General features: G+C 39.5%; 1 protein-coding gene across 1 annotated transcript; it reads left to right on the forward strand.

Annotated features, from left to right (window-relative positions):
• The first annotated feature begins 4,273 nt into the window (after positions 1 to 4,273).
• On the forward strand, positions 4,274 to 13,107 carry LOC115579058 (sodium-dependent neutral amino acid transporter B(0)AT3-like). Its single transcript, XM_030412515.1, has 12 exons — positions 4,274 to 4,631; positions 7,148 to 7,288; positions 7,952 to 8,089; positions 8,477 to 8,658; positions 8,741 to 8,851; positions 8,942 to 9,054; positions 9,148 to 9,276; positions 9,355 to 9,511; positions 9,645 to 9,849; positions 9,946 to 10,105; positions 10,216 to 10,378; positions 10,878 to 13,107. Exons 1-12 carry the CDS (start codon positions 4,490 to 4,492, stop codon positions 11,100 to 11,102), a joined length of 1,866 nt encoding a protein of 621 aa, XP_030268375.1. The 5' UTR covers positions 4,274 to 4,489; the 3' UTR covers positions 11,103 to 13,107.
• Positions 13,108 to 15,220: the final 2,113 nt, after the last annotated feature.

The raw sequence follows: 15,220 nt of genomic DNA on the forward strand, positions 1-15,220 counted from the left end.
ACACGCCATGATGTAACTGCTGATTGCATTTTCATTTAAACTGTGAGAGGGATTTTTCAACAATGAATAGGGTAAGACATTTATAATATATCATCAGACACAAACTAGAAACAGTTTTAAAATGATTAGGGTGTAGGACATTGAGAGAAACAATCTCATTATTGTTTCTATTTGTAGGTGAAGACTGACTTGAGAAACAGACTGCAGGGGGATCACCTTGCAGCATCTATGCTGCTGAGCATCAGTGGGCCACCTCTCGGAGAATTTCTGTACAACAGAGCCTTAGAGCTCTTCTATAAAAAACCCAGAAAAATTCATTGTTCTGAGCCTGGGTGCAAACTTTGCCACTGATTCTACAGCCCTATCAAGAAATTATTATTTACTGTTTTATTTTTTATTTTACTGTTGTATTTTTGTTATTATTTTTTATTTTTACATTCAGCCCTTAAAAAGCCATTTTCCATGCCAGCTATTCAATAAAAATGGGGATTATGCTGGGCATAAAAGTAAAATCTGCAGTCAAGTGTCATTTTTTAGCCTGCCCCCGCTGAAAAAAATCCTAGAGGAAACACTGAAGAATGCCTTGCATGTTAACAGCCACTTGTAGTTGTTATACTCAGCTAGTTTAAGCGAAATTCCTGTTGGCTCCCGCTTTATATTTAGCAGACAGAAATGAGGATAAAGGGGTTCGAGAATTGTATCACCTTCATTTCAATAGTGAATACTGTTATAATTGTCTGTACATTTAAGTTTACACTTCTGTCTTTCTTTTTAGGAACTATTCTCTGAAACTGAACTGAAGCTCTCGCCAGATGGGGTGTTTGCTATAGTCATCCTTCTCCATCTTGATTTCAATCCCTCTGGTGGCTCTCTACAGACTGATCTGCTGGAGTATCAAGAAGCCTCTGCGAGTGCTGACCCAAGACATTACATTGATGATGGCTTGAGATTGAAACTGAAAAGTACATCATGATTGTAAATCTTTGTTGATGTGGATTTTCCATTTTAATCGACCGCACAGCTGATATTTAATCAGTAACGCCAAACTCACAAGTCGTACGTTTACTCAATAACAAAACAGGATTTATTGGACCGTAAAAATCTTCCCCTTGTTCCCTGTTGGCTTTGAGTCAGGTTTAAATTTCAAGTCACGTGTATGCCACATCTTCAAGAATAGCATTTGGAAAACATTTCCAAAGTGAGGCCATTTCTCTCTATGAGCAACACAGACACTAATGCAGACTTTTATAACTAGCAGGCTAGACCACTGTAATCTTCTCCTTTCAGTTCTACTGAAGAGTACAATAAATCAGCTGCATTAATACAAAGTTCTGCTGCACGAGTGCTGACTTAGACAAGAGAGAGACCGCAACATACTTCTATTTTAAAGAATAGACAACACTGGTTGCCTGCTAGTTTTCTTATTGATTCTAAAAGTATTTTATTAGTTTGTAAGGCACTACATGGCCGTGCACCAGACTACATTGCACAAATGCTTTGAGTTTATCAGCCAGTCAAGGCCCCTCAGCTCCTCTGGCTCTCCTTCTTTAGTTGTTCTACAAAGCAGAACAAAAACATGTGTTGACGCTGCTTTCAGCCATCACGATCTGAGCTGTTGGAACAGCCTGCTGGAGGGTCTGAGAGAAGCTGGAAATATTTATACATGTAAATGTTAACAAAAACTAAAAATCTATTCAGTCTGGCTTTACTGTAGTGTCTTATAATGTTTATGGTTTTAATGTTTATACTTATTCTAAACTGTTTTTATCATAGCCCATTATTCTTTTCACTAGATTTTGTCTAGATTTTTATTTAAATGTTATTATTGTTCTTATTATTTTATTTTAAATTCTAAATTTAAATGCAATATCATTTCAAACATTATATGTATTGCTTGTTCTTACCTTTAATTCTTTATCTTTTATTTCTTTAACTATTCATTTCATAGTTGATGGAGTAGGGAAACAGTTGGCTTTAAGAGGAAAAATCCATCGTCAAATAATCTCACACGTAGGTGCTTCTGGGTCCTTACCATGCAGCAGTAAACTATGACTATTCAGACTAACAGAGGAGTTTAAACATCAGATTGGCCATTGACCATACTTTATTTAGAGAGCCAATAGGAGATCCTAATACACTATTATACACTATTTCACAAGGTCATGCATTTATAAATCAAATGCAGTGCCATATCAGATCCAAGAAATATTGATTCAACAGTATTTTACCCTCACAGCCAAATAACAATATAGACACCACACTTAATGCTGCTAACGTGGACCTACGATGACTGAGACAACACAGGCATTTCAATAATGGTCAGACAAAACACAGCACGAAGAAAAAATTATGTCAGGCTTATTTGTTGCCAGTTTCAATAAAATGTACTGTAAAATAAAGTCAAACAATATTGTACTGGTTAATTAGTTAATTAGTCACACATTACAAGGAAAGTGTACTGCACGATAAGACAAAACAATCTTTATGTCGTACCTAATAAAACTACATTTCATTATGTCTTTATAGTGTGAACTAAAATGAAGTGCTCGGGGATGATGATGTTATGCATGCAGGCGCATATTTACACCAGTAGGTGGGAGGAATAGACAGCTGCTGGAAACTGCATTGTTCAAAAAGATGGGAATGATGTATCACAGGCAAACTTTTGATTCATTAGTAAAAGTCGAGGATTCATTTATTAATATTTACAATTTTTTAAACCTTATTTCAACTTGATGTGGGAAGCACAATCACTCCTGCAATACCACATATTTGGTATTAAGTATTAATATGATGGTAGGTGAATAAAACATGATACCGCCACTTTGCACACCTTACGCTATACAAGGTCATTGTTTCAAATTATCAAGGTATCCTTAAGCTGATAAGCTTTAAATTGATACATTCACTTATATTTAAAGCTGCATTGATCAATATTTGCTGCTATCTGCTATTTTATACTAAAGAGTTGGGTCACAATCCACAGTCCTCCTTTTGTGCAAAAATGTATTTGTTTATCTGAAGCTACACAAGTCTCAGATAGTAAAGTTGGTTTTAAATTCCCTCTTAGAGGTTCAAGAATGGAAGGAATGCGGGATAGCAAGTTAAGACTGACTGTCTTTGCTCACATTTGGAGAGGCAGGGTACAGCTTGGGCAGACCAACAGTCTGTCATTACATCTGTCGGCTTACACATACAGAAAGACAACACTTATTATTATTGACAAAATAGAAAGTTGTCTAACATGCATGACTTCGGACCTGTGGTGTTGTCATGGCGTTGGGACTTGTGTTGTTGACATTCTTGTGAAATGATAATTAATGGGCTCAAGGACTGTAATTTAAATGAATGAATGAATGAATGAATGAATGAATGAATGAATGAATAAGTAAATAAATAAATAAATACTTATAAAGAGCAAGCTGTGGAGGCTAAGTGGGCTTAGTTTGGGGACTGGTGTCTGTATCCTGGTTGGAACATATAATTGCACTGTTCATCTATTGTTTCAACACAAAGTTCAGTTTCTTTTCACTTTAAGTTTAGGAAAAAAAATTGTGTTTCATTAAAAATATACCCTTCAAGGCATAAGACCCATGTTTGAAAGGATGTTCTCCAATGTGTATATCTGTCTGGTCTTTTTCCCCAAATTGCTAAGCTATAACAATACACATAATGATTTGTCAGTTGCAATGGAGCAATATTAATTAAGATGTCACAGGAACAACATTAACAGAGCAAGATCATATTGCACTTTTGCAAGTTAGGATTTGGGTAGAGGGAATAATGTCAAATACATACTTCCTATATTTCTATGCAGCGTTAACAATACTATAACACAACAGATTTGCATGCAGTATAGTAAAATTTTTGGTATATCTGTAAATGTATTCTTTCTCATTGTAATTTCACCACCTGATGTAAGATATTAATGAAAACAGTATTAAATATCAAATGTACAAACTTTACTGTGCAAAGTGAATTATTAAATAAAGACATGACTTGATTGTTTTACAACTGCCACTGCCTCTTTTTTATTGGCTCCACCTAAACAGTATGCTTCAGGTTAGTGGAACATTGACACAAGCGTCACCAGGTTATCCATTATTCAGTGAATAGCACACTCCCAATAAACCCTCATACCTGATGCTTAATCTCCTTTCCTGGAGGACTTTCCTAAGAAAATCTGCATCTCTGACTCAAAGCTGCACCTGATTGGACATTAATGGACAGCCCACTAAAAGAGGATAACTCAAAGGAGAGGAACAGAGGATGAGACTTGAGAAGAGCACTGGACATCACTAAGACCAAACCACTCAAGAGGGTGTTTCTTCTAACATATGCTGTGCTGAGATTGGAAAGATTTTGGACTTTTGGGAAAATAAGCAAATGTTTTTCTTTAGATTGACTGACTGAAGTGTATGTTAAGATTTGGAGAGCTACATCCTTGTAACTCAACTGGACTTGTGCTGAGCCTTTTTTCCAGCTCAGGATGGGCAAAACTGAAGACTCTGGGGTGCAGGAGAGACCCAAATGGGACAACAAGGCTCAGTACCTGTTGACATGTATTGGCTTTGCAGTGGGAATTGGAAACGTCTGGCGATTTCCCTACCTATGCCAAATCTATGGAGGAGGTAAGATTAGATTAGATTAGATTAAATTAGAATACAGTATTTCTGAAGTATGGAGATAACGAATATTACTGGCAGTACTAAATGAAGATACAGTTTGTACAGTATAAGTGTAATAAGCAGTATTAAAAGTGGTGTATGTTTGTGGGGGGGGACGATGCAGGGAATAAGAACCTACTGGTCAGGGTAGGGAGAGACCTATAGCGCCTCTCGGAGGGGCAGAGGGTGAACCGTCTGTGGTTGTGGTGAGAACATACCTTGACAATGCTACCTGCCTTTCGCAGACATCGCTTGCTCTGGAGAGCCTCGATTGAGGGGAGTGAGGAACCGGTTATGTATTGGCCAGTTTTCTCCACCCTCTACAGTGCTTTCTGGTCAGAGACAGAGCAGTTGCAATACCATTCTGTGTTAAGGATGCTCTCAATGGTGCAGTGGTATGAGTTCACTAGAATCTGAGGAGACAGATGGACCTTCTTTATTCTCCTCAGGAAGAAGAGACACTGATGAGCCTCCTTGATCAGAGTGGAGGTGTTAAGGGTCCAAGAGAGGTCCTTGGAGATGTGGACACTCAGAAACTTGAAGCTGGTGACACGGTCAACCTCCGTCCCTCTGGTATAGATGGGGGGGTGTGTGACATCATTTGACTTTCTATAGTCCACAATGAGCTCTTTGCTCTTCTTGGTGTTGAGAGCCAAGTTGTTGTATGTGCACCACGCTGTTAGGTGCTGGACCTCCTCCTTGTAGGACAACTCATCATTGTTGCTGATGAGACCAATCACCGTTGTGTAGTCTGCAAACTTGGCAATGGTGTTTGAACCATGTGCAGGTGTGCAGTCGTAGGTGAAGAGGGAGTAAAGAAGGGGTCTCAGCACACATCCTTGTGCTCAGGGTAAGGGTTAAGGAAGTGTAGTTATCCAACCTAACAGACTGTGGTCTGGTGGTTAGGAAGTCCAGAAACCAGTTGCAGAGGGACGTGTTGATGGCCAAGTCACTGAGTTTGGTGATCAGTTTGGAGGGTATGATGGTGTTGAATGCTGAACTGAAGTCAATGAACAGCTTTCTCACATATGTGTTACTGTTGGCAAGGTGGGAGAGGGCGGAGTGAAGTGCTGTGAAGTTGGTATCTTCTGTACTCCTGTTCTGGCAGTAGGTGAATTGGAAGGGGTCCAGTATGGGTGGTAAAGTGGTTTTGAGGTGAGCCAGGACCAGCCTCTCCAAGCACATTGTAATGATGAGGTTGAGCGCAGCTGGGCGGTAGTCATTAAGGCTCCCTGCAGTGGAGTGTTTTGGCACCGGCACGATGGAGGTGGTTTTGAAGCACGCGGTGACAACTGCTTGGGCTAGTGACAGGTTGAAGATGTCAGTCCAGACCTCGGTCAGCTGTGATGGCCTATTTGAAGCCCTTCTTCAGGTTAGCCCTGGATGAGATATGGGCCTGAGCATTGCCTGATCTGAAGGCAGTGTCATGTGTTCATCCATGGCTTCTGATTAGGTAATGTAATGATCCGTTTGAGGGTGGTAACACTGTTAATGTTGGAGTTGATACAGTCCAGAACGGAGGAGGCATATAAGTCAATGTCTGCTGAAGTGCAGAGTTTGCTCCCTCTGGCCACAATTTGTCTGTTTTGTCCACACTGTGGGTTTCACATGTCTGATGAGTGGGGAGTACTTAGACAGTAGGAACAGTGAGAGGTGGTCAGATTGTCTTGGGTGGGGGAGGGGGACAGCGTGGTAGGCATCAGCCATGTTTGTGTATACATGGTTCACAGTTTTGTCTCCTCTGGTGGGCAGGAGACATGTTGGTGAAAATTTGGTAGGACAATCTTTTGTTTGAGTGTTTGAAGTCACCCACAACAATCGAGGCTATTAAAGGATGCCATTATTTCTTACATAATCCTTGTAATCATAGTTTAATTAAGAGAATTATATGTAAATCAAAAGAATTAGATGTATAACTGCAACAATGTAAATGTATTCCCTAGTCTCAGTACAATTAGTCATTAACATTGGCCAGTTCTTATCACTATGTTCCAGGAATGGGTAACCTTGATCTTTGTTTGGTTAATCATCACTGACATTTGCCCAAATTTTCTCTATTCACCTCTTTTTATTTAGAGTCTCAGAGCCAACACTAAGCTAACCCTACACTATCTTGGTCAGGGTTAAGTTGTGTAAGCAGCCAATCCCACAAAGTGCATAGGGCTATCAGCTTTACATATTGAGTCTGAGATTCCTGATTCCCACACCTTTTCCTTGAGTACCTTTAGATCTGTGTTATGTGTAGTTGTACAGTACAATTTTAAAAGCCTGACTTCAATTCTGTCTTTCACCACATGGAAAAAAACTGTTTTTGTATTGCAGTGCACTTATTTAGCAATTAAAAGCACTGGCATTTGATTCAAGAGGACGGTTGAAATAGCCACAACCTTATCTTAAAAGTTCTCTGCAGAGTATGTTGATAGAGACAGTCTTAGTGTGTCTGATGTCTAATTTGGCAAATATTAACTTCTTGTCCCCAGGCGCATTCCTCATTCCCTACCTGATCGCGCTGGTGTTTCAGGGCATCCCTCTGCTTTACCTGGAGCTGGCCATAGGACAGAGGCTCCGCTTGGGCAGCATTGGTGTCTGGAACTCAATCTCACCACTGCTTGGTGGAGTTGGTGGGTGACCTCGAACTATTTAGAGATCCTCCAATGCTATTTTTCCCTTCCTGATAGAGAGTGACACCACATTAAAGTAAAACATTTTCTGGAATGTACAGGCTGGCATATTTCCCCTGAATCTGATCCCCAGAATGTGTTAATGTTAATGCTTGCAATGTACATTTTCTGGAAACCGTAGACATGTTGAAGCTTTTTATTTTAGTTCAGTTTTCAATAATATGTCATGCTAACACTGTTTATGGGCTGGTTAGGTTCAGACAAAAATCAAACAAACAAAAAACACTTGATCAGGGTTGTCAAACCTCCTGTTTCGTTGCATGGAATACTTATTGCAACTGAAGATGGACTGACTGAGTTTACAAATAATATATGCCTACACAAAACACAATTCCTGGGTGAGCTACAATAGTATCCTCCAGATTTGGACTTGTCAGGTGCAATGCTGGTTTGAAGCAACATTAAATTATGTTGTTGATGGAACAACACCCACACAGGATTACCAGACAAACAATCTGACACTGGTACTGGTTACAGAACAACCCAATTACTTTATTTCAATCTACAAGGATTTTAAATTGTTCAAATATTTAATTAATTCATTATCAAAATATGTTTTTTGTGGTTTTTTAATAGGTGATTATTCTTTATTTCACGCTTTAGGAATTGCCTCTATGATTGTGTCATTCCTGGTGTGCATTTTCTACAACACCATCATGGCCTGGGTGCTCTGGTACTTTTTTCACTCTTTCCAAAACCCCCTGCCATGGAGCCAGTGTCCGATCAATGAGAGCCTAACAGGTAACACAATAAGACATCTTAGCTGCACATCATACTTTTATCGCCACACACTAATTGCTACCACCACAGTGACAGCATTACCTGATAGCGATTCAATACTGTATGGTCAATTATAACGTAGCAGCATCAGCTTGAGAATTTGGTACAATTGCAATAAAGTTATAAGACTATACTGAGAGGAGTGGTTACCAACAGGGCTCTATGTGGCACTACAGGCTACATTTAATTGGAAAACTAGTGGATCTGGATTGTTTTATGGTACATAGCTCTGCTACAAAACTTAATGTATGTTTAAACAGTAAAATAAACAGTATTTCCTTCAAGATAAAGAAGTTTAACAAGGTAAAAGATCTCGTTGTCATTGTTTGTTTCTATGCATTCATGTAGGCTACGACGTAGAGTGTGAGAAGAGCACACCAGTGAATTACTTCTGGTACCGTGAGACACTGAACATCACACCTGACATCGCGGTCAGTGGCTCCTTGCAGTGGTGGATGGTTGTTTGTCTGGCTAGCGCCTGGTGTGTGGTCTTCATCTGCTTCATCAAAGGCATCGAGTCCATGGGAAAGGTCTGTTTACCGCCACTGTATCAGCTACTGCTAACAAGATTGAGAGTTACTGAGGGATATATCATATGTTTGAATGTTTCAGGCTGTATACGTGACAGCCACATTCCCTTACCTAGTGCTGACTATTTTCCTGGTCCGTGCCCTCACTCTGCCCGGAGCTACTGATGGACTGTTGTACCTCTTCACTCCAGATGTGAGTTTGGTCACTTGTTGTCATCACAGTTCATTGTTTCGTGTGTCCCAGACACAGTGAACTGATGTGATGTTTTTACGCCCACTGTAGTGGAACATACTGATGGAGCCTCGGGTGTGGCTGGACGCTGCCACCCAGATCTTCTTCTCTCTCTCTCTGGCATTTGGAGGCCTCATAGCTTTCTCAAGCTACAATCCAGAGACGTGAGGGCTAAAACTTATTACTACATTAACAAACTGATATGACTTGTGTGATGACTGTGAAAGCCCTGTTTTTTTCTGTTCTGTTTCCATAAGAAACAACTGTGAGAGGGATGCTGTTGTAGTTGGAGTGGTAAATAGTGCCACATCTCTCTACGCCTCAATTTCTGTCTTCTCCATCCTGGGATTTAAAGCTACCACCGCCTTCAACACCTGTCGAACAGAGTACGTTTGCACAAATATATTGTAAGTCCAAGTCTAAAGCTTCTTCTTCTCTTGGCTGATTTTATATTCCATCCGCAGGAACATCTTGGCTCTGACCAACCACTTTCACATTTCAGACCAGAACATAACACTTGAAAACTATGACACGTGGTTTGAATATCTTAACACAACATATACAGAAGAGGTGGCCGGTTTGCAGCTGAGGGTCTGTGACCTGCAAAGATTCCTTGACCAGGTGCTGTAACTTTGAAAACATTTTTCAAATCTCTCTCCTTTGTTGAACCTGTCTGTCTTCTGCTCTAGTGTCGTGGTGCTGTTGAACGTGTACAGTTAGTTCATGCATCCTTGTTAATTCCATCCTTCTCCAGAGCGCATCAGGTACTGGTCTGGCTTTCATCGCATTCACAGAAGCAGTGCTAGAGATGCCAGGCTCGCAGGTATGGGCCGTTCTCTTCTTCGTCATGCTCTTCAGCTTGGGCCTCTCCTCCATGTTTGGTAACTTAGAGGGAGTCCTCACACCCATCAAAGACCTCAAACTACTGCCCAAGTGGATCCCTTTGGAGGTTGTGACAGGTAGCTGCAAATTAGCTTCAACTGTTCTACAGTCAAAGGAAAAACATTTTCCTTTTGAATTTCCTCTCTGATATAACTATATTTTCACTTACTTAGGGGTCACCTGCTTGATATCCTTCCTGATCAGTCTCATCTTCACCCTGGGTTCCGGGAACTACTGGGTGGAGGTCTTTAACGGCTACGTGGGCTCTGTGCCTCTGCTCATCATCGCATTTTTTGAGATCATTGGAGTCATTTATGTGCATGGAATTAAAAAGTAACTTTTTCTCCTTTTCTTTAATGCAACTCTGTGGTCTTATGTATATGTATACAATGTTTATCCTTGTTTGTCTTTACATTTATTCTGGTCCCCTTGTCCTCTGACAGTTTCAGCGAAGACATCTATTTCATGACTGGGTCGAGGCCAAATATCTACTGGAAGGCATGCTGGATGGTGATTAGTCCTTTAATGCTCCTGGTGGTGTTTGTTGCTTATGTGATCGTCCAGGCACAGGATCACCCCACCTACCCTGCTTGGGACCCATCTTATGTAAGCAAGTCACATGTACCGACAAGGAAATATTGAACTGTTTAAAATTTTCATATTTGTTGGCTTATTTGTCTTTACCGAGAGTTAGGCGAGAAAATGAACATGCTCTTAAGACATGAGAGAGTCATTTATCTTCTGCCTGCAAAAGGTGAATTAACAAATATTACAGACTGGCAGACAATGTGATAAACTTTCAATATTAATAGCTTGTCAATATCAAAGTAGACAGGCACTCAGTAGAGCACATACCTCCGCCAGTAGTCCTCTTTTGCACTCACAAATACTGTAAATACACCAGATTGTTTTCATCAAGATCCTTGCATTCATGAAAAAAAGCAGAATGCCATATCTTGCAATGAAAAAAATTATAAACATGTGTGTCTTCATCTGGATTCATGCCAAAAGGGTTAGGTCATTAACAAGATTAAAACCTTCTTGGCAGAGGTTATAATATTCTTTGCATTAAATCCACACTTTTCCCTCCTGTCTTTTTCTTAAGGAATTATTCCCTGAAACTGAGGTGAGGCCCTACCCAGACTGGGTGTTTGCCATTATCATCCTCCTCTCCTCAGTACCTGTGCTTCCCATCCCTCTGGTGGCTCTTTACAGACTGATCTGCCGGAGGAGAACGTCCTCTGCTCGCGCTGAGCCAAATCCCTACAGCAATGACGGATTTGAGATTGAAACACAGGAACAGTATAACCAAAGATCTGAGAAAGTGTAATATTGCATTCATGAACTGAAAAGTATCACCTGATTACTATTATGGCTTTTTTGGAATTTCCATCCTGATTCACTAAGCATTTTATCAGTCACGCTGAACTCGAACAAACAAACAACAAAACTGTATTTATTCAATTGTGAAATTCTTTCATTTGTACATTACTGTGTAGTGTATATCATATAAATATCATCCAATCTAACACATTATAATGTGAGAAACAGCACACTGGTTGCACATTAACCAAGCCTTCCATCTGAACATAAAGTCTTACACTCTTTCAAAGTAACACAAAATTGCATATGATGTTAACGGATAAGTTCACCAAAAGATGGAAATTATCAACTCACCCCAAAGTCAGATAAAGTTTAGTAGTCCATGAAACATCTCTGGATTTCAAAATGTTAAAAGAAAAACTGAGAAAAACAGAGAAACATAAAAAGGGGTACATATATTTTTACACTTTGATACAAGTCCCCGGGTGATTCAGTTTCTTTGGAGAATGCAGTAATGCTGTTTTGGTGTGAAGCTCCAGAATGTTTTGTAGACACATTTATTTGTAAATGCATGGGGGGAGAAAACAATGACTGAATATTCCTTTTTGGGTGAACTTTTCCTTTAAGCTTTACTGGCTTACATATAAATTATTTTTCCATGTGATGATGTGTCTTCTTTGTGGAAAACTACCAGAAGAGTAAATCAAAGTCCAAAGAGACAAACAAGTGTGGGATGACATGGGTGCATCTGGTCGCTGGACGGTTTTCAATAAGCCTTCATGTCTTTATATAATGTTGTTGCTGTTTTTTTATAGGGTACATTTATGACTGAGATTTATCACTTGACTGTTTTATATCCGATGACTAAGAACTGTTTTTCCCTTTTTAACCAGCAGTTAGCTGCAGAGGGTTTCGTGGTTTGGTTGGTTGCTGTATTTGAGACCACAACATAACACTTGAAAACTATGATAAGTGGTATGAGCATGTAATAACAATATATCCAGATGAGGTGGCCGGTTTGCAGCTGAGGGTCTGTGACCTGAAAGATTCCTATACCAGGTACTGTAACTTTGAAAAAACATAAAATCCATTGGCATCACCAGGTGATCTTATGGGGCCCCTGAAAGTTAAGATTCTAGTCTCAGATGTAATTTCGATGTGAGCCAGTAATGACAAATAAGCCTGTCAAATTAAATGCAGGCCTCTTAGTGCACTGAGTGACGTCACATTGTCAGTGACTCAAGTTGCAGAAGGAGGAGACAAGTAGAGAAGAAATGGTAGTGCATACAGGAAATAACAATTTAAGAGTAAGTTTAAGGGTAAGCATGTGAACTATGTAATAACTTTTCGGTAAGCCTTTCTTTTACAGTCCCCTAATTACCAGGTATTTACCTGGTAAATTCATGTGGTAGATTATAGTGTCTTATTGGGTAATTACAGCTGGTAATAAGCAGGTAGCTACAGTCCCCTAATTACTAGCCATTTACCCAGTAAATATATGGTGACAAAAATGTGTTACCTGTTATTGTATTTGCTTTCTTATTACAATTGTAGTTACCTAGTAACACTTTTGTATTACCATGAATTTACAAATTAAATACCTGGTAATTAGGGGACAGTAAAAGAAAGGATTACCAACTTGGTAATAAAAGATAAAATTGCCCATTGCTTCGTTATATGAATCAGATTTGAGACCATAATAATTATGGATCATGAATAAGATCAATGACATTTGTAACAGTAGAATGTAGTAAAAGATAAGTGTAAAATGCTATTCTTTTTTAATTCTCTGTTGCTTGGTTTTGGTATTTCATTTGAACATCCAAAAGCAGCCCTGACATTTTTGCCCAACCTAATCCGCCCCCTTTGCCCTACCCCTCTGTTTTGTGTGTTGGTAGGGTGTTCTGATTCTTGATGGGATACAGGGGTAGGTTGAGGTTTAAGGGCTGCATGTCCCTTATAGCAAGGTTTAATTATAAGCACACCTCAAATAAAAAGAGGTTGAGAGGTTATGAGAAGCTGTTGTTTCAGTGTATAATAGTTATTTTCTTAATCACAAGCATAAAACAATAATTTCTAGTTTGCTGATGTCTCAGTAGCTAACCCTCTTAACCATCTGTCATATTGTTAGTGTTGTGTAGATGTAGTATTCCAATGTTGCATCCCTCTTCAATGGTCTATGTCATCCGAAATTTAAATTAAAGCCAGCAGTGAAGTTGCTGCTCCTCCAATATCAGTGCAGAGTTGGAGCATGGGTTGCTAATGTTAGCTTATGAAGCACCGTTTACGCTAGCAGTCATAATGAAGCAGTGTTCTTTTTAATTGATGACTCCACTGAGAGCATGAAGGTGGGTATGAACTGAAGCATCCACTCTTTTCTATGGTGATAATTCTGGGATTGCTACACTGATCCAGCCTTGTACATTGCACTCTATTTTGTCTGCAACTCCCTCTTCTAATTTCTCTGCTCTCTTAAATCCTGACTGTCCTCTTCTTTCGTCTCCCTGTTCTTTCCCTCAGCGCAGTACATAATGTGCCGGGCGAACATGTACATTCTGTTCATGCTTTTTAATTACTTTCACCCGAGGCCCGTCAGGTACTGGCCTTGTTTTTATCATATTCACTGAAGCAGTGCTCAAGACGCCAGGCTTGCAGGTATGGGCCATTCTCTTCTTCATCATGTTCTTCAGCTTGGGCCTCTCCTCCATGTTTGGCATGATGCAGGGAGTCATCACGCCCATCAATGACCTCAAACTGGAGCCCAGGTGGATCCATAATGAGGTCGTAACAGGCAGCTGCAGCTTAAGCTGTTCAAAGATTTCTTCCTCTCTGTTATATTTTTCACTTTCTTAGGGATGATCTTCTTGTTATCCCTCTTGACCACTCTCACCTTCTCCCTGGGTTTAGGGAACTACTGGGTGGAGATCTTTAATGGCTGTGTGTACTCTGCTCCTTTAATCATCATTGCAATATTGGAGATAATTGGAGTCATGTATATGCATGGAATGGAAAAGTACTTAATTCTTATCTTCTTTAATAAAGTGTAAGTCTGTAGTCTTATGGGAATCATATCCAGTTTTGGTCCTTGTTTGTTTTTTACATTTATTCTGGTCCCCTTGTCCTCTGACAGTTTCAGTGACTGTGTTGAGGCCCAACATCTACTGGAAGGCATGCTGGATGGTGATTAGACCTTTGATGTTCCTGGTGGTGTTTGTTGCCTACATAAGCTTCAAGGGTCAAAACCTCCCTGCCTATTCTGCATAGAACCCATCTTACATAAGCAAGTCACATGTACTGACACGTAAATGTGTAAGTAACAAATCCATTATATTAAAGGGTTGCTCATTCTAACAAACTCACAGATAATCATCATGAAATTTTCTCAATTTCTAATCTATTTCTATTAAACTACAACTCAATGAACTAATTGTTTGTACTGTTCAAAATAATATTTTTAAAACTATTGGGAAATAAGCATATTTGCTATTACAGAGAGTTAGGTGGAAATCTTGATACACACAAATTTGACAACCAAACCAAGAATGCCTTGCCTGTTAACGGTCACTTTAAGATGTTATGCTGAGCTAGTTTAAATGTCTGTTGGCTGTCTTTTTATATTTAGCAGACAGACATGAGAATGGTATTCATCGTTTGTCCATGAAAAAGAGGATACAAAAATAAGTGGGCTTAGTTTGGGGATTGGTGTCTGTATCTTGGTTGGAACATTACACTGTTCATCGATTGTTTCAACACAAAGTTCAGTTTCTTTTCACTTTCAGTAAAATTGTTTCAAAATTGTGTTTCGGTTAAAATATAACCTTCAACACATAACACACATGTTTGAAAGGATAAGCTCCCTCATGTGTATATTTGTCTGGTCTCAAATTGCAAAGCTATGACGATACAGTAAATGATTTGTCAATTGCAATGACGGTCATGGAGCAACAAATACTTAAGATGTTACAGGAACAACAGGAACAACAGGAACAAGAGCAATACAGTGTTATAATATTGCACTTAAGAAAGTTAGGATTTGGGTGGAGGGTATGATGTCAAATACATACTTCTCATATTGCTATGCAGCTTTTACAATACTATAAAGCAACAGATTTGCTTTCAGTGTTG

The sequence above is a fragment of the Sparus aurata genome, chromosome 3 (assembly GCF_900880675.1).
Source record: "Sparus aurata chromosome 3, fSpaAur1.1, whole genome shotgun sequence".
NCBI classification, from domain to species: domain Eukaryota; kingdom Metazoa; phylum Chordata; class Actinopteri; order Spariformes; family Sparidae; genus Sparus; species Sparus aurata.